Source organism: Seriola lalandi, unplaced genomic scaffold, assembly GCF_002814215.2.
Source record: "Seriola lalandi dorsalis isolate HSWRI2012SDOR001 ecotype SW California unplaced genomic scaffold, Sedor1 jcf7180002054798, whole genome shotgun sequence".
NCBI classification, from domain to species: domain Eukaryota; kingdom Metazoa; phylum Chordata; class Actinopteri; order Carangiformes; family Carangidae; genus Seriola; species Seriola lalandi.
The window spans coordinates 46,004-65,787 of record NW_019525351.1 but is presented as its reverse complement, the minus strand read 5'-3'; the positions used below and the strand labels follow the sequence as shown (position 1 = coordinate 65,787).

At 43.0% G+C, this 19,784-nt stretch overlaps 1 protein-coding gene across 5 annotated transcripts in view; it reads right to left on the bottom strand.

Moving 5' to 3' along the window:
* Positions 1 to 17,695, bottom strand: part of magixa (MAGI family member, X-linked a) — a 40,077-nt gene extending 22,382 nt beyond the window's left edge. The window contains exons 1-10 of one of the 5 annotated variants that reach the window (XM_087179217.1): positions 17,541 to 17,695; positions 6,550 to 6,601; positions 6,226 to 6,463; positions 5,285 to 5,401; positions 4,856 to 4,975; positions 3,506 to 3,679; positions 3,180 to 3,393; positions 2,625 to 2,695; positions 1,797 to 1,964; positions 76 to 245 (exon numbers count right to left, since the gene is read on the bottom strand). In XM_087179217.1, the coding sequence (XP_087035343.1) occupies positions 76 to 245; positions 1,797 to 1,964; positions 2,625 to 2,695; positions 3,180 to 3,393; positions 3,506 to 3,679; positions 4,856 to 4,975; positions 5,285 to 5,401; positions 6,226 to 6,463; positions 6,550 to 6,591 (1,314 nt within the window). In that variant the 5' untranslated portion in view covers positions 6,592 to 6,601; positions 17,541 to 17,695. Of the gene's footprint in view, positions 1 to 75; positions 246 to 1,796; positions 1,965 to 2,624; positions 2,696 to 3,179; positions 3,394 to 3,505; positions 3,680 to 4,855; positions 4,976 to 5,284; positions 5,402 to 6,225; positions 6,464 to 6,549; positions 6,602 to 8,726; positions 8,883 to 17,540 lie in introns of those variants that run through there. The other 4 variants (XM_087179220.1, XM_087179216.1, XM_087179218.1 and 1 more) reach the window with 4 other exon arrangements.
* Between the last annotated feature and the right edge of the window lie 2,089 nt (positions 17,696 to 19,784).

The window sequence follows — 19,784 nt, the reverse complement described above, 5'->3', positions numbered from 1 at the left end:
AAACAGTGGTGATAAAAATAAAATATCTAGTCCGGTCTCTTCCAGTGATCCCTCACAGTGTAGTCGGAACCTTACCGTCTCCAGACTCTGCTTGGGACACCCGTCAGGGTTGTAGAGCATCGGGTATCCTCTCCTCAGCACCACGTCCACACTCTGACCCATCGGCACCGACTTCAGCATCTCCACCACCTCTTTATGAGAGCGACCCAGCACGCAGCTGTCGTTGATGTAGACCAGGATGTCGGCTGCAGGACCACAGACCAGGAGACCAGGTTAGTATATCTCAATCTGACATGAGCAGGTAACATGGAGGAGACCTGCTCCAGAGATCAGTGGAGAACTCGCAGGTGTTTGTATGTATTTATCAAAAGTTACTTTATTTTTCTGCAGTGACACTTATCTCTGCAGTGAACCTACTTCATGCTGAGGTTACAGGTTTTTCAATATCTGGACTCATGATGAGGAGACAGCTAACATTAGCTAGCCCCCCTCCTCTCTATAATGCAGGATGAACCCCCCCAGTCCACACTTTACATTCCTCCAGTCTGCAGATTCAGGACTATAAAGTAAAGGTGGACCTGGTTTGGGAGGAAATAACAAATAAATGACCTCACTGAATACTACAGACTGATGTGTGTCTACACTGTGTGTGTGTCCATGTTAGTGGCACACACAGAGGCAATGACCTGGTCTTCTGCATTAAATGGTCATAAATAGTGATCTTATCTTCATCTGAGACACAAGACAAACTCAATGTGTTTCTGTTGATGTTGTAACTGAGAGGTTCACTGACTGTTTCCAACCTACATTGTTTTATATATTTCCTATGTGAGACATGAACAGTGCATGTGCAGGACATGAAAGCAAATTTGTCAGTGAGATATCAAAGACTATTCATCTATGTTTACTTCCTGCTGAAACTTTTCCACTACTCAATTGTTTTTCTTTGATTTTTCTTCAATTTTCTTTCAGCTATTTTAATGTTTTACTCTGCTGTTCAACAGTGTCTGGAGATTTCTGTTGAAACTCTCCACTTTCCCAGAAGATTTCATAAACACTGTGTGTGTGTTGCATTCCTGACTACTTACCCTCAGTGCACGTGAGCAGGTCTGACAGTATGGGAGAGAAAGTACACTGTGTGTGTCAGACAGATTAAAGAGAGAGAGTGTGTGTGGGTGTGTGCGTGTGGGTGTGTGTGTGTGTGTGTGTGTGTGTGTGTGTGTGTGTGTGTGTGTGTGTGTGTGTGTGTGTGTGTATGGGTGGATTAGTTGTAGATCATGAGATTGTGTCCCTGAGAGAAATAAAGAGCTGAGAACCAAACAGAAACATAATCCTCCAGAGAGTGACGAGGTCTCAGTCGGTTTCTAACTGGAGCTTCAGACTGAGAGCAGTGAACCAGCAGCCTTCGTCGTCATGGTAGTAATAACGAACAGGTCTAAGGTCACGGTGAAAGAATCATCAGTGATAATCATTGGCTGCAGCTTTACCTAGCAGGAGGGTGATGGGCTGTACACCTGTGTTCACACTGGTACACCTGAGTACTCCTTGTAGTACTTATGGTACTAGCACAGTGGTAGTAGTATCAGCAGTATTGATAGTAGTAGAGTACTACAGTGGTTGTGGTACTTCACTAGTCTCTATAGTGACTGGATCATCAGCGGGATGAGTTGTAGTACCTGCAGGTCTCCACTGTAAGTCTCTCTGAGTTTGTCTCACTGACGTCAGTACTAACAGAAGTACTTTCAGTAGTATAGCAGTATTAGCAGGGGTACCAGTAGTATGAACAGTATCAGTACCCGTATTGAGAGCAGGTGGTCCTCCAGGTGTGACACTGTAAACCTGGAGAAACTCTCTGGGTCGACTTCCTCCAACAATGTTAAAGCCGAAACCTCGAGGACCCTTAGAGAGTCGAGTGTGAATGGAGTATCCCTTCAACTGACTGGGCTGCTCCGTGAACTCTGGGACTGAGACAGAGGACAGGAAGTGAGGGGACAGGAAGTGAGGGGACAGGAAGTGAGAGGACAGGAAGTGAGAGGACAGGAAGTGAGAGGAGAGGAAGGCACAGTAAAGAAAATCAGGAGAGGACAAGAGAACAACAAAGGATAGGATAAAGATCAGGAGAGATTGGTAGAGATCAGCAGAGGACAAAAGAGATCAGTAGAAGACAGTAGAGAACAGTAGAGGACAATAGAGGACAGTGGAGATCAGTAGAGATCAGTTTAAGACAGTAGAGCACAGTAGAAGACAATAGAGATCAGTAGAGATCAGCAGAGAACAGTGTGGGCGCATCTTTGAAGAATCATGGGGTGAAAATGAACAAATGAACAAAGACTCAGATCTCCTGAATCAAAGCGATGTCATGCAGACAGACACTTGAGTAGAGGATGAGTAGAATACAGTAGAACCAGTCTGTGAGTCTGTGCTGCCCTCTGCTGGCTGCCGCTGTCAAAATAAAAGTCCCAACAAACTGGGAACTATACAATTATAATCTGATTGTTATAATCTGATTGTTATAATCTGATAATCATATTTTGATATATATAATCTCATTGTTGTCAGATTATAACAATAATAATAATCAATCAATCAATAGGTCAATCATTCAGACAGGCAGTTAGACTTACGCTCTGTACAGGAAGTCGTTTCTTTGTTCTGAGTTCGAGGATCCAGCCAGCTGGTCGTCTTTGAGTTATGACTGACAGAGAGACACATCATCATCATCATCATCATCATCATCATCATCATCAGTCAGAATGAATGCTGGCTAATGTAGGAACACTGAAACTGATCAGAAGTTAAAGTCTTTTCTCTTCCTGGTTTGGCTGGTTTTTTTGTTTGCTTGTTTTTAAATCTCTGCTTTTATAAACACAGTGATGATGTCACAGCATCAGTTTTCATAGTCTGATATTATCTGACTTTGCAACTAAAGAAAAAACTTAATTAACTGAAAACTAAGGAGGTGTGGTTCAGATAATTAGGCATTTTAATGATTAAATCCTTCGTGTCGACCAGATCCCAGTGAAAAAACATTCAAATTTAGGTCACTAAACACTGAAGTGTCCACTGCTCACATAAACATATTTCCCCAACTTTCAGAATGAAACAGTATAATTCAGCTGAAATAAAAATCTGATTATTGATGTTTTAATTTATAAATGATCACTGATAGAGACACTGACTCGATGTAATACGGCTCTCCTGAATCACTGTAGGCCAGCTCCCAGTTTTCAGGCAGTGGACCTCCTGCTCCTCCTCCTCCTGCTCCTCCTACTCCTCTTCCTCTCCCCACTCCTCTTACTCCTACTCCATTCTCCAGTCCCTCCCGACTCCCCACCGCCGACTCCCATGATTTGCTGAGAGGCAGGATGGTGGGCGGGGCTCCGGCTGAACCTGCTGATAGAGAGACACAGTGTGTGTGTGTGTGTGTGTGTGTGTGTGTGTGTGTGTGTGTGTGTGTGTGTGTGTGTGTGTGTGTCCGTCCAGTATAAACTCTGTCTGTCTCTACCTGACAGTCCACTGTCCTCCTCACTGTTGTCCCCCTCCTCCACAGCTTTCTCCAGGTTGCTCAGAGACTTGCTCCTCGTCCTGAAGTTCCTCAGCAGGTTTCGATGCTCCTGGTACGTGATTGGTGGACTCTCCGGACCGATGTGGACGGGGCGGGGTGTCCCGTAGTAGTTCCCTGTGATTGGACAAAAATAACCAGGTAAACAGTGCTCGGATTGGTCAGAAACAACAGTGACACCTGATGCTCAGGTAAAGACAGCACACTGCTCGATTAAAGATTAAAAACACGCACTGTTTTATTAATACCTTTAAACCTTTGTAACTATGGCAACAGTGATAAACAAGCTGCAATTACGTGTAGATCTGAAGCAACATGTAAAGAGGTGCTTACTGTGAAATAATTGTTGTAGAAAAAAATAGATACAAAAAATTAGGAAAGAAAGAAACAGAAGCAAATATAATAAATAAAGAGAGAAGAAAATGAAATAAAAAAATAAAAAGTAAAATTATATTACTAAATAAAAAATATAGAAATATAGAATATAATGGAATTATGGAAATAAAGTCCATAATGATCAAATGATTGATATTTGTACTTAAATGAAGCAATTTCCTGACTGTTGTGTGAACTGATTTGATCGTTTTCAACAGTTTATTATTGTGGAAACAAATTTAACAAGGTTTATAGATGAAATATTTTATCAATAAAATCTGATACTTTATGTATATGCTCAGATCTAAAATCAATAAAAGTTGAACAGAGCGGAAGAAAAACCACAAAGTCTGTGATGCGTCACTTCATTTAGTGTGAACACAGATATTCATGTGTGAATTCAGTTTCTATTTTAGTCTCATTAATCCCATCAGATTAATACTGGGGGGGCAGAGAGACAGACAGACACAGTGGGTTAAAGAGAGATGTAGGACAGAGTGAAGCAGGTTTGGTGTTTGAGGTTTGAAGGATTAGAGACAGAAAATCCTCTTTCCTCCAAAACACTGTTAAAAATTCAACATCACTCCACGCTGTACAAAATAACGCACACACACACACACACACACACACACACACACACACCTGCCTCCCTCAGAATCAAGACTCATATATATGTATATATGTATATATATACACATACGTACATAAATTATAGAGTAAATTCGATAATCAATTTATAGAAAATAATCAGCAGAGTCATCAATAATGAATAACAATAACCTCCCAACACTAAACCATGACCCCACACTGTGGCAAATACATTTATTCCACACTCTAAAACAGTTTAGTGTTATTAATGTGTTATATATATAATAACGGCCTCTGCTGTTTTGTTGTGGGTGCGTTTGTTTTTTGTACCTTTGAACTTGCCGCTCTCCAGCAGAGCTCCAGACTCCTCCAGAGAGAAAAACTCCTCAATGGACACAAAGTTGTAGTCCACACCTGAGATCTCCCCGTCCCGAGGCTGCCTGGTCGTACCTGCAGGGGGTGGTGCACTGTGATGTCATCACACAGGTTAACACAGGTGTGTACCTCGTGTTTTCATTGATTTGTGCTGGAGACTTTAAAGTTTCCATAAAAGTGAAACAAACTTTTTGAAGAAAACAGAAGATGTGAAGAATGTGGAGGGAAAATCCTCGTCTCTGATTGGCTTCTCTGTTATTTATTATTCTTATTATATATATGTATGTGTGTCTGTGTTTGTGCACGTGTGTGTGTGTGCGTGCGTGCGTGTGTGTGTGTCTGTGTGTGTGTGTGTGTGTGTGTGCGTGTGTGTGTGTGTCGTACAGGGAACAGCACGCAGGTACAGGTTCTCTCTGATGAGCTGCTGCAGCTGACTGTCCATGGAGCCTGGAGTGAAACACTTGCTGAGGTACAACCTGAGGTCCTTACAGAGGGAAGAGCCTGAGACACAGACAGGATGTTATGTCACAGTGATGTCACCAAGTACACTGAGGTACTTTTACTTCACTTGAATATTAACTTTATTCTACTTTATAATTCTGATAGCTGCATCATTAGTTACTTTAAACATTCAGATTTTTTTTAAGTGTGTATATATTTATATACACACACACACACACATGATGAGTTTATGAAATAGAAAACAAAACCTTTGAAACTCAGCATCTGTTAGAAAAAAACATGTTTGAAATGTATGTTTGTACATACATTTGTTGTTGTACATGTTTGAAAATTCACTTAAATGATTAATAAATTAGCAGATAAATTCTCTGTTGATCAACCAATCGATTGATCACTTTTGTAAAATTTACTCTGTGAAATTTACGTGTAAATAATTATTGTTTTTAAAGTTTCCTCAGATGTGAACGTAAAGTAAAACACCATCAAAACATAAATTTATTAAACTTAACATGTGAGGAGGAAACACTTTATTTTACTGGTCCTGTATTTTCCTGGAAACTTTCCTCATATTTTTTTTCTTAGATTTGCTGCTGTTGATGAGTCAGACGTGTCCTCAAGAGGCCGACACAGTTTAATGTTGATTATAAGGAATATATTTTAAGGAAATTAAACTAGGGAATGATGAAAAACAGTTTCATGAACAAACATCAGGATCCATCAGGGATAGAAACAAAGCTTCATCGTTTCCTTTCTGGAAAACATCCCGGTGTTGAAAGTTTCAGGAGATGAAAAGGAAAGTTTCCAGGAAAAACACAGCACCTGTAAAATTAAGTGTGACCTGTGAGAACAACCTAAGCTCTGACCTGGTGAGACCGTCTTGATTCTGATTGGATGAGGACAGGAGTTGAGGACTCCTCTGACATCACCGAGGGTCATCCCTAACACGGGCGTCCCCCCGATCTCCAAGATGATGTCGCCCACCGTGGCCCCGCCCCCGGGGGCTGCCGTGACAAACGGGAACTCGCCGTAGTCGGCCCCGCCCCCGATGGCCAGACCCAGCTCTCCTGAGCCCCCCCCCAGCGGGACGAAGCTCTCCTGCACCTGGAGACAACAGGTGGAGACTCATCAGTTTAATCTTCACAGACTCAGTCAGAGAATCTCCTCAGTCCAGGTGAACATGTCGTTACCTTGGAGCGCCAGTGCAGCTTCTTCACCGTCGCTTTAGACATGGCGGCCGAGCTACGGACAGGAAACATGAGGAGACAGGTGAAAGGTAAAGAGTTTGCTCAACAACACACCTGCTGTTCACACACACAACTTTAATGTTCAACTGACTCATGAATTTAACTGTTCCCTTCATTTCTGCTGAGCAAAGTCTGATTATTGTATCACATTCACACCTGTAGACAGCTTATCACACCTGTAAACACCTGTAAACACCTGTTCACACCTATGAACTGTTGGGCACACCTGTGAGGTCCTGAGCTGTGTGAACACGTTTACACCTGGAAACACCTTTCAGACGACACATTTCTTTACCTCCCAGCTTCCTCTTTTACCTTCCTCCCTGACTAGGACACTTCTTGACTTCCTTGCCTTGTTACTAGGAAGTGGCTTTCCCTCCTCGGGCCGGCACAGGGCATGATGGGAAACACCTGGCTCTCCACTGATCTAACAGCTGATTGGTTTAGATGTTGCATCATTAACATTAACATTAAGAGGTCTGATTCTGACACTCAGACCTCAGACAGCCTGTGGTCGTTCTACTCTATAATATGAACAATGATTCGTTTTAAACTTTCCTGTTACTTCTTTACATCCTTGATACCTAACTAGGAAGGATCTTTTCTTCCTTGCCTCCTCACTAGGATGCAGCTTTACCTTCTTTTCATTTTTGTTTCCTCATTAGCAACAAGCATTATCTCCTCACTACCTTACTTTCCTCCTTACATCCTTATCAGAGAGCTGTTTTACTTCCTCCCTATAACTAGGAAGCATCTTCACATCCTCACTACCTGAACACAAAGTTTCCTTGCCTCTTCACTGCATATCCTGCCCACCTACTTGCTTCCTAGGAAGCATATATGCCTCCTTGGTAACTTAACAGGAATCTTTTCTAACCTCCTCACCACTGGACTGTGAAGCTTCTCTCTCAGACTGTAAGTGGTCTCCTCACAGTCATACCTGACACACCTGTTCTTAATCTACCTGGTTTTAATTTGTCTCTTAGCAACAGTAAAATGTTTAATCAGCAGAGAACTGTTTCCTGTTTCCTCTGAGCATTTGGGATCAGTTCCTCCATCAACTCATCGACTCACTGCCTCAGTCTGAAAGAACAGCAGATGGTGTCAGACAGCAGGGAGCCACAAACACACAAACACACACACACACACACACACACAGTCAAACACACACACAAGACCAAACACTGACACCATTTCATTTATACAATCATACCCACAGGGAAATACACACACACACACACACACACACACACACACACACACACACACACACACACACACACACACACATACGCAGGCTGCTAGACATCGTACATTAAATATGGATGAGCATATGTGAAGGTGGGAGTTGGTGAAAAAATAAACAACAACGTCCCCAAGCAGCGATTTCAGACTTTTAACACAGGTTAGGAAGCTTCCTAGGAAGGAAGTGAGGTTCCTAGAAGTCTGAAGAAAGAACATCACAGTGTTTGTCAAGAGGAGGTGAAGGAGGTGAAGGGTCATTACGTTGTGACTCTGTGGGTTGTGTGAATTTTGTAGAGATGGACAGAAGTGATGTCCTGGCTCAGGGTGGGGTAAAGATGCTTCATATTCAGGTAGCATGGAGGCTCTACAGTAAGGAAGCATCCTAGTAATTAAGTAACGAGCTAAAGAAGGATCCTAGGCAGATAGAGACAAGGTGAAGAAGTTCCCTAGGAAGGAAAGTGTGAAGTGTCTTTGTTAAGAAGCAAGTAGGTAAAGGAGGTAAAGAAGGTAATGAGGAGTTAAAGAAGGTAATGAGGAGGTAAATGAGGTAAAGAAGGTAATGAGGAGGTAAAGAAGGTAACGAGGAGTTAAAGAAGGTAATGAAGAGGTAAAGATGTGTCCTAGTCATGTGCTGAGGTTGCAGTGTGTTGATGAATGGAGGCGGAGCCTGCGTGGCGTCTCTCAGTCGCAGAGAGGATGAGAGCAGTGATACTCGTCTCAGCGTGAGCTGCCACTTACACTTGCACGCTTCAAAATAAGACTGGCAACATTCACTGATTCATGTACAGTATATCATTCAATACATGAATCCTACTGGCTGTACAGAGTGTGTGTGTGTGTGTGTGTGTGTGTCTGTGTGTGTGTGTGTGTCGTACCTGTGTGTGTTCAGCAGACATATCCAGACTATCTCAGGGTTTCTCTCTCTCCTCTTTTTCTCGCTCTTTGTTTTACTCTTACTCTTACCCTTCACGCTCTCTCTCTGTGTCTCTCGCCCTCTCTCTCTCTCTCTCTCTTACTTTCACTCTGTTTCCCTCACCCTCTCTCGCCCTCTCTCTCTCTGATAAGGTGGTCAGAGTGCAAAGTGTGATGTAAGAGTGTGTTTAGGGAGTGGACTATGTTACTCTCTTTGTGTGCACTGTTTACAGGAATGTGTGTGTGTGTGTGTGTGTGTGTGTGCTTTGATCTATAGAAACTGCCATCATTGATATTTATGGTTGTTGTGACTCCTGACTAATTTCATTCTTTAGTTTTCTGTGTTTGTTTAATTAGTCTTTGAAGAATAAAACTTTATATCAGTAAATTATAGTAAGAAAATCCATTTTACACATTAATGCATCAGTAATAATCATCGGATAATATCATATATAACAGTAAATCACTCTTTACGCTCAAGAATACTTTTACTTTGAAAATTTGAACATATTCACCCCTCAGTACCTGTGTACTTTTACTTCAGTAGGATGTTGAAAGCAGGACTTTTACTTATAATGGAGAATTTTTTACATAGTTGTACTTTTACTTCAGTAAAGTATCTGAATCCTTCTGAGGACGAGTCAGCGGAAACAAAGTGTCAGTGTGATGTTGAACTCAGACTTTATCAGCTGGTTTTATTAAAGTGAGTGAAATGTATTTTTCTGACGGGATTATTTGTTTTGACTCAAGATTAAAGAGCAGCCTGACCTGTGTTCGGTCGAATGTGACAGGTGTTTTATTCTGATGAGTTAAAACCTCGAGCTGAGAGAAATCATCACAGCACAGAAACTCCCAGCATGCTTTGTGTTATTAAAATGATTTGATGACAAATGTTGATTATATTCAGACAAGACGCATCTGACTGATGAGAGGTTTAAACCCACGGCTGATGTTTAAATGAATGTGAAGTTTACTGAGAGCAGAATATGAGCTTTGGCATCAGTTGGAAGAATCATTTTATTATATTGTTTTAATTTTGTATTATATAGTATTTATTATATTGATGCTGATAATTCTCGGTAATAAGTCAATGATAATTTATTTTATATTTTCAATTCTAATTTTAAAATTTCTCTCTTAATTTCATTAATGAGTAAAATCTTCCTCCATATTTCAACAACTCAATGTATAAATCAATATCAAACGAGACACAACACCTGTCAAAATGTAGACGTTCAGAATCCTGAGTATTCAGTGGCCGTTACTACATTATGACATCAGTACTCAGTGGTCATTACTACATTTTTTCAGATGAGGTCTGACAGTCCTGTGTTGGATCTACTTTCCTTTTTGTGATAATATATTTATGCACGTTGGAGATGAGGAGTCGGATCAGGGTGAAATATTTGCAGCTGAGTTGACGATCTCAGACCTTCATTTTCACTTGGTTTACTCCGTTTGAATGTGTTTTATTATCAGTGTTTTCAAGTGTCAGAGCTGCTTTAGACTGTAGAGTCTGAGCCTAAGATCTGCAGCCTCATTAGAGACACTGAAATGTCAGACTACACACACACACACACACACACACACACAACACACACACACACACAGAGCAAGAGGATGAAAAATAGGTTACACACAGTTATACAGAAAAACAAAGTAAATGAGACCTCAGTGAAGCGAGAATCTCTGTATATGTCTGACCTACATATGACCTGTGAATATAAATCTACTCACACCAACAACAACAACGACTGTCAGAAGCTGCAGAGTCGTAAAGTCCCACATTCATAATTTGTTCCATTAAATTAGTTCATTTGCCTCTAACTTCCATTCACATTTATCTTATTTATGAACTGCAGCAGCAGAGACCAGGTTCACATCCAGAGACCAGGTTCACATCCAGAGACCAGGTTCACATCCAGAGACCAGGGGGGTATTCCAACAACGTTGCTAAGGAAATCTGCGCTTACTTGAAAGCGTTGTGAGAATTAACGTCAACTTTCACTTCAGGCCCGTTTCATTAAAACAATTCATGTCACAGAAAGAAGGGAAAACAAGAGCTGTCTTCTCCTCAGCAGCAGAGCAAACCCTGCTGATTAGTGTTGCCATCCGCCGCTTATAATATGTGAATAATGTAATGTCAAGTAAAAGAAAACAAACTAGTTATAGTTTACCAATGAGCAGTCGACTGACTAGGTCTGTGTGCTGTGAGAAAATACATGTTTGCTCCCCTTCTTCAGGAACAAACCCTAGTTTCTGAAGAAGGACGAGACAAAAGTGATGCGAGTGCAGAAAGACATTTGATGGAACTGTCTTTTGAGATTATGTTTCCAGCCGTTGGAAATTCATTGAAACACAGCTACATTAAGCTTGAAAGCTCACTTGCTATGGAGCAGGCTAGTTCAGCAGTATAAGTTACCTCGATTACTGAGCAGGGAGTCTTATAAGCTGCAGTAATGTCACAGAACTCTGACTTATATTAGCGAGTCTTAACGAAATAAGCCAGGATTTTCCTTTATCTGCCTTGATGGAGTAGAGCCCTGTTCTCTGGATGTGAACCTGGGCCCTGTCCATGCAAAACCCAAACAGGCAGAATCAAAAAGAGACTTCCGTCATGTGTCTTCTTGTGCTCGCATGACCCTTTGTTGTTGATGTTGTAACCGTGACAACCAAGACTGTCTAATGTTGGGGAAGTACTTATTTTAAGCCAAATCACCAACCTTTCGTAAACCTAACCAAGCCATTATTATAGTAACCATGGAGACAAAGGTAGATACGCCACTCTCGTTTTCAGGTGACAGCCCTATGGGTCGTATCAGAGGGTCGTTCAGGTCGGAGGACTGGTTGGGGTCAGGACCACTGCGGTTGGACCACATGTGAACAGCATGGAGAAGATGGATTCTCACTTATTAGAAAACCAGCTGTGTCACCAGGTTATCTGAACAGCACTGACTACATTTTATTCACTTTAAATCAACCACAACCATCTAGAAAACAGTCTCAGTGTAAAACCTGGACTCAGTGTTGAGTAGAGAGAGCGAGGCTGTTCACACAGACTGTACGCTGGTTTTTACTTTCTCTTATTGAGCTGGAGCAGAGAGGTTAAACCTCCATCAGACGGATCAGACACAGAAAACATCACTGCACAGTCAATTATTTAAGACCATGTAAAAAAAAAAGAAAAAGAAAAGCAGAATATTTCTGAGAGTGGTTAAAAAGTTATTTCATTGGGGAGTTTGGACTGATTTAACACTTTTCATTTTCCGAGGATTTACTCTAAAAAACAGTGAGGGTGATAGAAAACAGCCTGTACAGACTATATCTGTCGTCTGTGTTTAACAGCTGATTTTTTACAGTGCGTCGTTGCCTCCTGCTCAGTGATGTGTCTCCGAGGAGACGACCTGTCGGGATCACACAGAGTCGACTGCAGACGAGCACCGTAACCCCGGGGCTCGTCTCTCTCATCTCGAGCTCATCACTCAGAGCTCACAAACACACAAACACAGACACGCTGTATCCTCTGGGAGTTGTAGTCTTTAACGTCAAAGATCTGTAGTCTGCTACGAAACAGCTCAGAGCTGAGAGGAGTTAACGAGCGATGAATGAACAAAGAGCGTTTAATCACCAAACGGAGTTCAGTCAGAGCTGCTGTTTCCGCCTGTCTCTGCTGTCTGACCCGAACTAACCCAAATTAACTCTAACTAACCCAAATTAACTCTAACTAACTCAAATTAACCCAAATTAACTCACCAACCCTTCATTTGACTGGTTCATCCGAGTCGTCGTCCAGCGACTCAGGAAACAACAGGTTCATTTCAACATTAGTGAGAATATGATGGTAAAGAGGTTTGTCAGCACAACAGATAAACATTTACCCAACAACCCAGTCCTCTACACCCCAACATCTGTACACATCTGTCAACATCTGTGAAGATTAAACTACACATCAAAGTGTAAATAGAATCTGCAGATTAATTGTTAATAATCAAGTCAGTTTAATAATATTTAACAACAACAAACACTGATCAAAGATTCAATAAGATGATCAATGATTACGATCAAATAAAAACACAGTGTGTAGTGTGTGTACTGTGTGTATTGTGTACTGTGTGTATATTGTATATTGTGTGTACTCTGTGTATTGTGTACTGTGTGAGTACTGCGTGTAGTGTGTAAACTGTATATTGTGTGTACTGTGTGTAGTGTGATTCAGTAAGTAAACACTGAACTATTCTCTATTCTGTGTTCAGACTCTGCTGCATCCAACCAGCAGGTCAGAGGTCAAAGGTCACTGACAGGAGAGGAACAAATCCTCCTTCCTGTGAGTGTGCAGCCATGATGAAGATGAGGATGAGGAGGAAGGACAGCTCAGTGACTGTGACGCTGACTGAGTCTGACAGCAGTTGTCGGTCTGAGTCTGGGAGAGTCTGCAGACACACAGCGAGCGTCCTCTGATGACATCATCACAGACAGGAGCCACTGATGATGTCATCAGCAGACAGATCAGCTGACGGGAGGAAACCAGTTCTGCTGAGTGTGGACTAAAACCAGTCAGACCCTCATCTACCTGGGGTCAAAGGTCAGTGGCCAGTCTCCGTTCTTTAAGGATAAAAAAGAGGCAAAGTAGATGAGAGTGGATGGAATCAGAGGTGAAACTGCGTTTTTGTTAAAATTTATAAAGTTCTTATTTTACAATCATTTTAATTCTTTAAAACAAAATAAATTCAGTGTGAAGGACAAAACAGAAAACAGAGAGAAGCAGGAAATGATTCTACTCACATCTACTTTGACTTTTGTTTGAGCTCTGTTAATTCACTGTCAATCAAACTCAACACTTCCTGCAGATGATTCATGTTCAAAGTCTACAAGTTGCATAATCCTGCCCGATCTAAGTGGGCTTTTAATGTGAAAAATCTGTCTGTTGTGTCCCAGCTAGAAGCTCCTCACATCAGCAGATGTTAGTTTGATAACTCGACAACATCTGGAATCTAACCTGCTCATTTATAAAATCTCCAGAAAAACAGCTGTAGGACAAAAACCTGAGGGAAACAGTAATCAGCTGATTGAGTCTGGATCAGAGCGATCCACATCAGCTGAGTCAGACTGCAGAGAGCGAAGCTGCTGACGGACCAGATTCACCTCAGCCCCCGAGTCTCTAACAGAGCTGTGATCACAGAGTAGACCCAGACCACCAGACCAGCTACTGATCACGTCTACAATCAATATGAAATTGATCAATCAGAGTGATCAGAGCAGACTCCACGAAGGAGACTGGAGCAGAGCAGAGATTAGACAGATCCTCCTCACTGCAGACACAGTTCACTCTGTGATGTGCTGACTCTGAACAAACTATGTCCCCTCCTCCCTCTCCTCTTCCTTTACACTGTCATTTTTCATCCCTCTCTTCTTCTCCTCTGGTTTCCTCCTCTTTCCTCCCACACTTTGTGCTTTTAGATATCAGTTGTGTGTTGGAACATTTCTTAGGCTAGCTGTTTCCCTCTGCTTCCAGTCTTTATGCTAAGCTAAGCTAACCACATCCTGACTCTGGCTCTATCCTGAACACACACACACACACACACACACACACACACACACACACACACACAAACTGACACTAGGAAAGGAGAGGACTGGCGAGGACCAGACCAGGCCAGCCTGACCACCCAGTCATGTGGACAACACTGTGGGGACCAATGGAGGGAAGTCTGTCGAGATCCGCTGTGGTTCAGGTAACACCTGCGTACTTCACTGGTGTTGAAGCCTGATAGTATCTGATTCAGCCTGAAGGCTCTGAAAGGTCCACCTAAAACCAAAACCTGTCCCAGTGCCACCTGAGCTGTGGTGCTAATAATCATTCATTGATAATGAATAATTGATAATAATCAATGATAGAAACCAATCCATTTTAACTATATCAGCTGGTATCTGTGGTAATTAGACAGTAATGACAGATGTCAGACAGGAAGTCCAGAGACTGGATCATCAGGATTATACATTATCTGTGCAAAGTCAACCAGATCATGAAATTTTAAAGCATATGAATGAATAAATAGTGGGTTGCTTGGTTCATAATAATCTGATTGATTGATGATTTTCATGTTCACGATACTACGATAAATACTCACTCTTTCTCAGCCCTGGACTCACTGGGGCTGAGCGGCTCCTTTATGCTATGCTAAACTAAGCTACGCTAAAATACAGACATCCTGGAGATTAAGCTGATATCATCTTCACCTCAGTGTCTCATAGAGAATATGATGATGACCGGAATTCAGACTCAGAGCAGCTCTGACGTGTTTGTTCAGTTGTTGTCAGTGTTGACTTGTTCTTTCATTACATTCCTGTGTGAGTTTCTGTCGGCTCGTTTTGCGTGTGTGTGTGTGTGTGTGTTCACTAATCTGTCACCTGCTGGAACGCTGGCTAAATATTAACCTGAGGACAACACCTTCCTCCTCTGACCCTCACACACTCACACACACTTTGCTCCATCTGCACAACAAGGTTTCACCTTAAACTCTTTTTTTCCCTGAAAAACCATCAGATCAGCTTCAAAATAATAATAATTATTATTATCATTATTTCTTCGCATAAACACTTCTGTTTACACTGACTTAGTCTCTGTGTTCTTATACCTGCATTATCCCAATCAGATGGAAATATTCTCCACCTGCTGTATCAGGTTCAGGTTCAGGTTCAGGTTCAGGATCTCTGGAACCTTTATGATCCTCACTGACAGTTTAGTTCAGCAGTTTGCAGATGTTTGTAGTTTGTTTCCCAGATTCATGTGAAAACCAGATGTTGAAAGTCAGCCTCACAGGAATCACTGGGCGTCATGTTAGCATGATGTCAAACCTTTAGCTGCTTGATCATGTGCAAATCATGAACGGTTTATATTCTTACTGTTCCAGTTTTGAGCAGTTTTAAAAATCTACAACACTCTACAACAGACTGTGTTAATTGACACTTACACTGAGACATCTGTTCTTTTTCTACACCGCAATACAACAATAATGTGATTCAGAGAATGTGTGCAGACTTGGTGACCTGAGCTTTAACAGCCCGCTCACTGATTTCTGTGCAGACATGACTGTAAGAACAGCAGCAGGTTCTGCAGGATTGTTTGCTTCTCTAGTAGCACACAGGCTAAAACATGCAAAGTCTGATCATTAACTAAAAGAAAAATTAAATACTAATGACAGAAGAGAGACTGACGACAGCTAGTCAACTCTTTCATCACAGTTCATCTAAACTCCGCAAAACCAGAGAAGAAGAGTCTGGATACCAGAGAACAGCTCTTCATCTTCAACACCAGCTGCTCTTCAGTAACTCACCACCAACCGCTCCCTCACATTTATCAACACCTCTTCTGTCATTAACTGCATCATATAACAGTCTCATTGTCAAGTATCTGCAGTGTGTGTTGTGTTACTATGGTAGAGAGGGAAGTGAGGATATACAATACATACACTACTGTCTTTAATGTAGCATCTATCACACCTGAGGAGGAGGAGGAGGAGGGGGAGGAGGTGGAGGAGGAGGAGGGGGTCCCTGCTCCAACACTAGCAGACTAAATATACAGAAATAACAAAACTACAATAATACACACTTTCAACCTCTCTCCAATAATATACCACATGACCTTCCCTTACTATCTTGTAACAAACCCCCTCCTCTTCCAGGCATGACTGAGTGCAGTGACTGCTTTGTTGTGACATCACAAAGTTACAGAAGTCCTGACAGCTCGTTTTAAGGCTCAGTTTCATCTCCTCTGTAACACACCACCTCTTCAGTGTTGTACACCACCTCTTCAGTTGTACACCACCTCCGTCCTTCTCTCCTCTCCCTCCTGTTCATCCCTCATTGTCCCCACTCCTTCCTAGTGATACTCCTCCGAGAACAGCGCCTCCTCTCACTGCTTCGGTAGCTACATCATTTCTTCATATAACACATCTTTCTAAAAGAACACCTCCTTCCCTCTCACTGTCAATAAAACACCAACCTGCTCCTGAAACTCCTCAGTCAACAGAAAACCTGATACAACATCACAGCATCAGACTGAGTTGTAGAGTCTGCAGCGCCTTGTTGTTGAACTGTAGTGATGAACAATGAAGAGGTTATGTTCATGCATCAGTGGTGTTTACTACTGAAAACCACAGCATGCACCACCTCCTCTGTGGAGTAACACATCACCTCCTCTGTACAGTAACAGACCACCTCCTCTCCTCATCAGTGACCCACAGCTTCATACTGTAACCAGCTCCTCTGTACACCTCCTCCTCTTACTCCTGCTGCCATTCATTATAAACGGTCAGGGCAGACAAAGAGCAGCTTCTATAGCGCAGATCCAGCTGCTGTCCACCGTGCAAACACACACACACACACACACACACACACACACACACACACATAGTGTCACCTCCGTTCACACACTGATCCCAAAGCAGCTGGTAGACTAGTTTACAGTTGTGGTTTTACAGGGTGACAAATGAGACCTTCAGACACACACACACACACACACACACAGACACACACACACACACACACACGGTGGTGGTGATGGAGGATGTGATGGACAGTCCGGCTCCTCAGCCCGGGCAGCAGGCGGCATGCCTCGGCTGTGAATGTGCTGACAGCGCCGTTTGTACCTGCAGGAGAAAAAAACGCTCCGACAAATAACCGGGTTTCTCGGTCAAAACGGCCGAGAACGCGCCCTGGCGCCTCGTGCTACAGAGACGGGAAAAAAAAACAAACCGGGACCCCGCTGTTTCCGTTACCTTCATTATTCCTGCCGTTTTCCTCCGGTTCTCTCTCTCAGCCCCGCGCGACGCGTCTTTTCTCCGCTCCGGTTAAAAATCCTCTCCGGGCTTTTAGCGTATTGATCGCTCCCTCGGTGCTGCTGCTGCTGCGAACGTGCGTGCGCGAGCGTGCGAGGCGACGATGCGCGTGCACGCGTGACAATGCGTGATGTCCACTGCAGGTAAAAATGCAAAGCGCTGAAAGGTGGAAGATCACACACACACTCAATGTAACGCTGAAAAACGCGTGCGCATACACGTGCGCGTGCGCGAGTCTTTCAGTGTTACACTGTGTGTGCGTGCATGCGTGCGCGCGTGCGTGTGTGTGCGTGCACGTGTGTGTTGTGCCCGCAGGTAGCTTAATGGAGCTTTACTACACAGTGAAAGCAATGACGGCTTAATGTCTCTCTACCATCCTCCCTCCCTCTCTCTCTTTCATAGAGGCAATAAGGAAAGAGGGTGATGATAAGGGAAGTGTGTGCGTGTGCGCGTGTGTGTGTGTGTGTGTGAGGGGGGGGGGGGGGGGGGGGGGGTGCTGGGCACCAGGAAGGAAAAAGGAAGGAAGTAAGAGAGAGAGAGCTCCACCTTCAGAGGGAGGAGTCTTTGTGATGAGGGGGTATTCAGGGTAATAGGCTGACATCAGCGTGTGTGTGTGTGTGTGTGTGTGTGTGTGTGTGTGTGTGTGTGTGTGTGTGTGTGTGTGTGTGCGTACAGTACATATACAGAACTGTGAGTGTTAAGCTGTCAGACTTTTACTCATCAGTCCAGACCTCCTCCTGCTCCCTGTTCTCTGCAGTCACGTTCTTGTGTTCTGCTGCACAGGTAACTCTCTGAGACTTTGTGTCCTTTGTCCTTTGTTTTTGTCTCTTCTTCCATAAAGATCACCTCTGACCTGTCTGTACTGTAGATGGTGGAGCTGATGGTTCAGCTGGACATCTCGTTTCAGAGAGAGGTTAGGGTGATTCTCTCAGTCTCCTTGTCCAGCTGCTGTGTTCTGGTCCTCAGCCTCACCTGCTTCTGGATCTTGGACAGCACATCTGGTTGCAAACAGCTGTCTGCTGAGAAATCTGTCTGAGAGACCCTGCTGATGCAGGATGACCACTTTATATCTTGGTACCATGGTGTCAGATTTCCCTTCTTCTGCAGCCTCACCTTCTCAGTCCTCACTCAGGTGTATTCCTCTCCAGCTGCTTCTGCTTCTCTTCATTAGTTTAGTTCAACCAGATGTTACTGTTCATTAATGGCTGTTTGGTTTAATTGGTTAATCATGTCCTGGACTTTTTATCTGGGAAGTGTCTGTTTGTTTCTGTAACAGCAGAAAAATATCTGGATTATTTGCTGTTTCTATAAATGTTCTGTTCAGAAATGTAAAATATTTATTTCCTGTTGACTCACTGATGCAGATATAAAATAACATCAAGAGACAAACACAAACGGTTGGACTTGTGTATAGACACAGTGTGTTGTTGATCACTGATGTTGTATTCAAACATCACAGTGCAACAATAAACAGACACATAGATGTTTATAACAAAGAGGTAACACTTTCATCCCTGAGTATTGTCTGCAGGTGTTTCCTTTATGCCCTATACAGCCCTAACATCTTTACCCAAGAGCTGTGTGTGCACAGCTAATCTCTCTCTCTCTCTCTCTCTCTCTCTCTCTCTCTCTCTCTCTCTGTGTGTGTGTGTGTGTTTGTCTGACTGGTAGAGTGCAGGTCAAGCCACATGCTTTTATCTGGACCTGACACAGTTGGTGTAAACTGAAACACTGACTGTGTTACACCCTGTCACACGGTTGTTGTTACCACGGTAACAGCTAGTCTGTTTACCCATATTACACATGTGTGTTGCCTTGTAGATGACGTCAAAAGGTTGTCGTGACCGAACCCGAATTTTAGTCTCAACCTTCAGGTCTCGTCGCTGAAGGACGTGATGACATCATTTCTGACACTGTGGTGAGAGAGAGAGTCGGTCTATGTCCGATCTGTGTCCAGTTTGCTACATTATCTCTGGTCAAGTTGACTGTTCAGGGCTAAACGACCCTCAGACCACTTAGAAATGTCTGTACACATGTGCCAATGCTCATGAGCTCTGGATAGATACTGAAAGACTGAGATTGTGGATACCAGCAGCTGAAATGAGTTTCCTGTGTGGGTGAGGAGCTCAGAGTAGAGTTGCTGCTCCCTCACATCGACAGGAGCCGGCTGAAGTGGGTCAATCA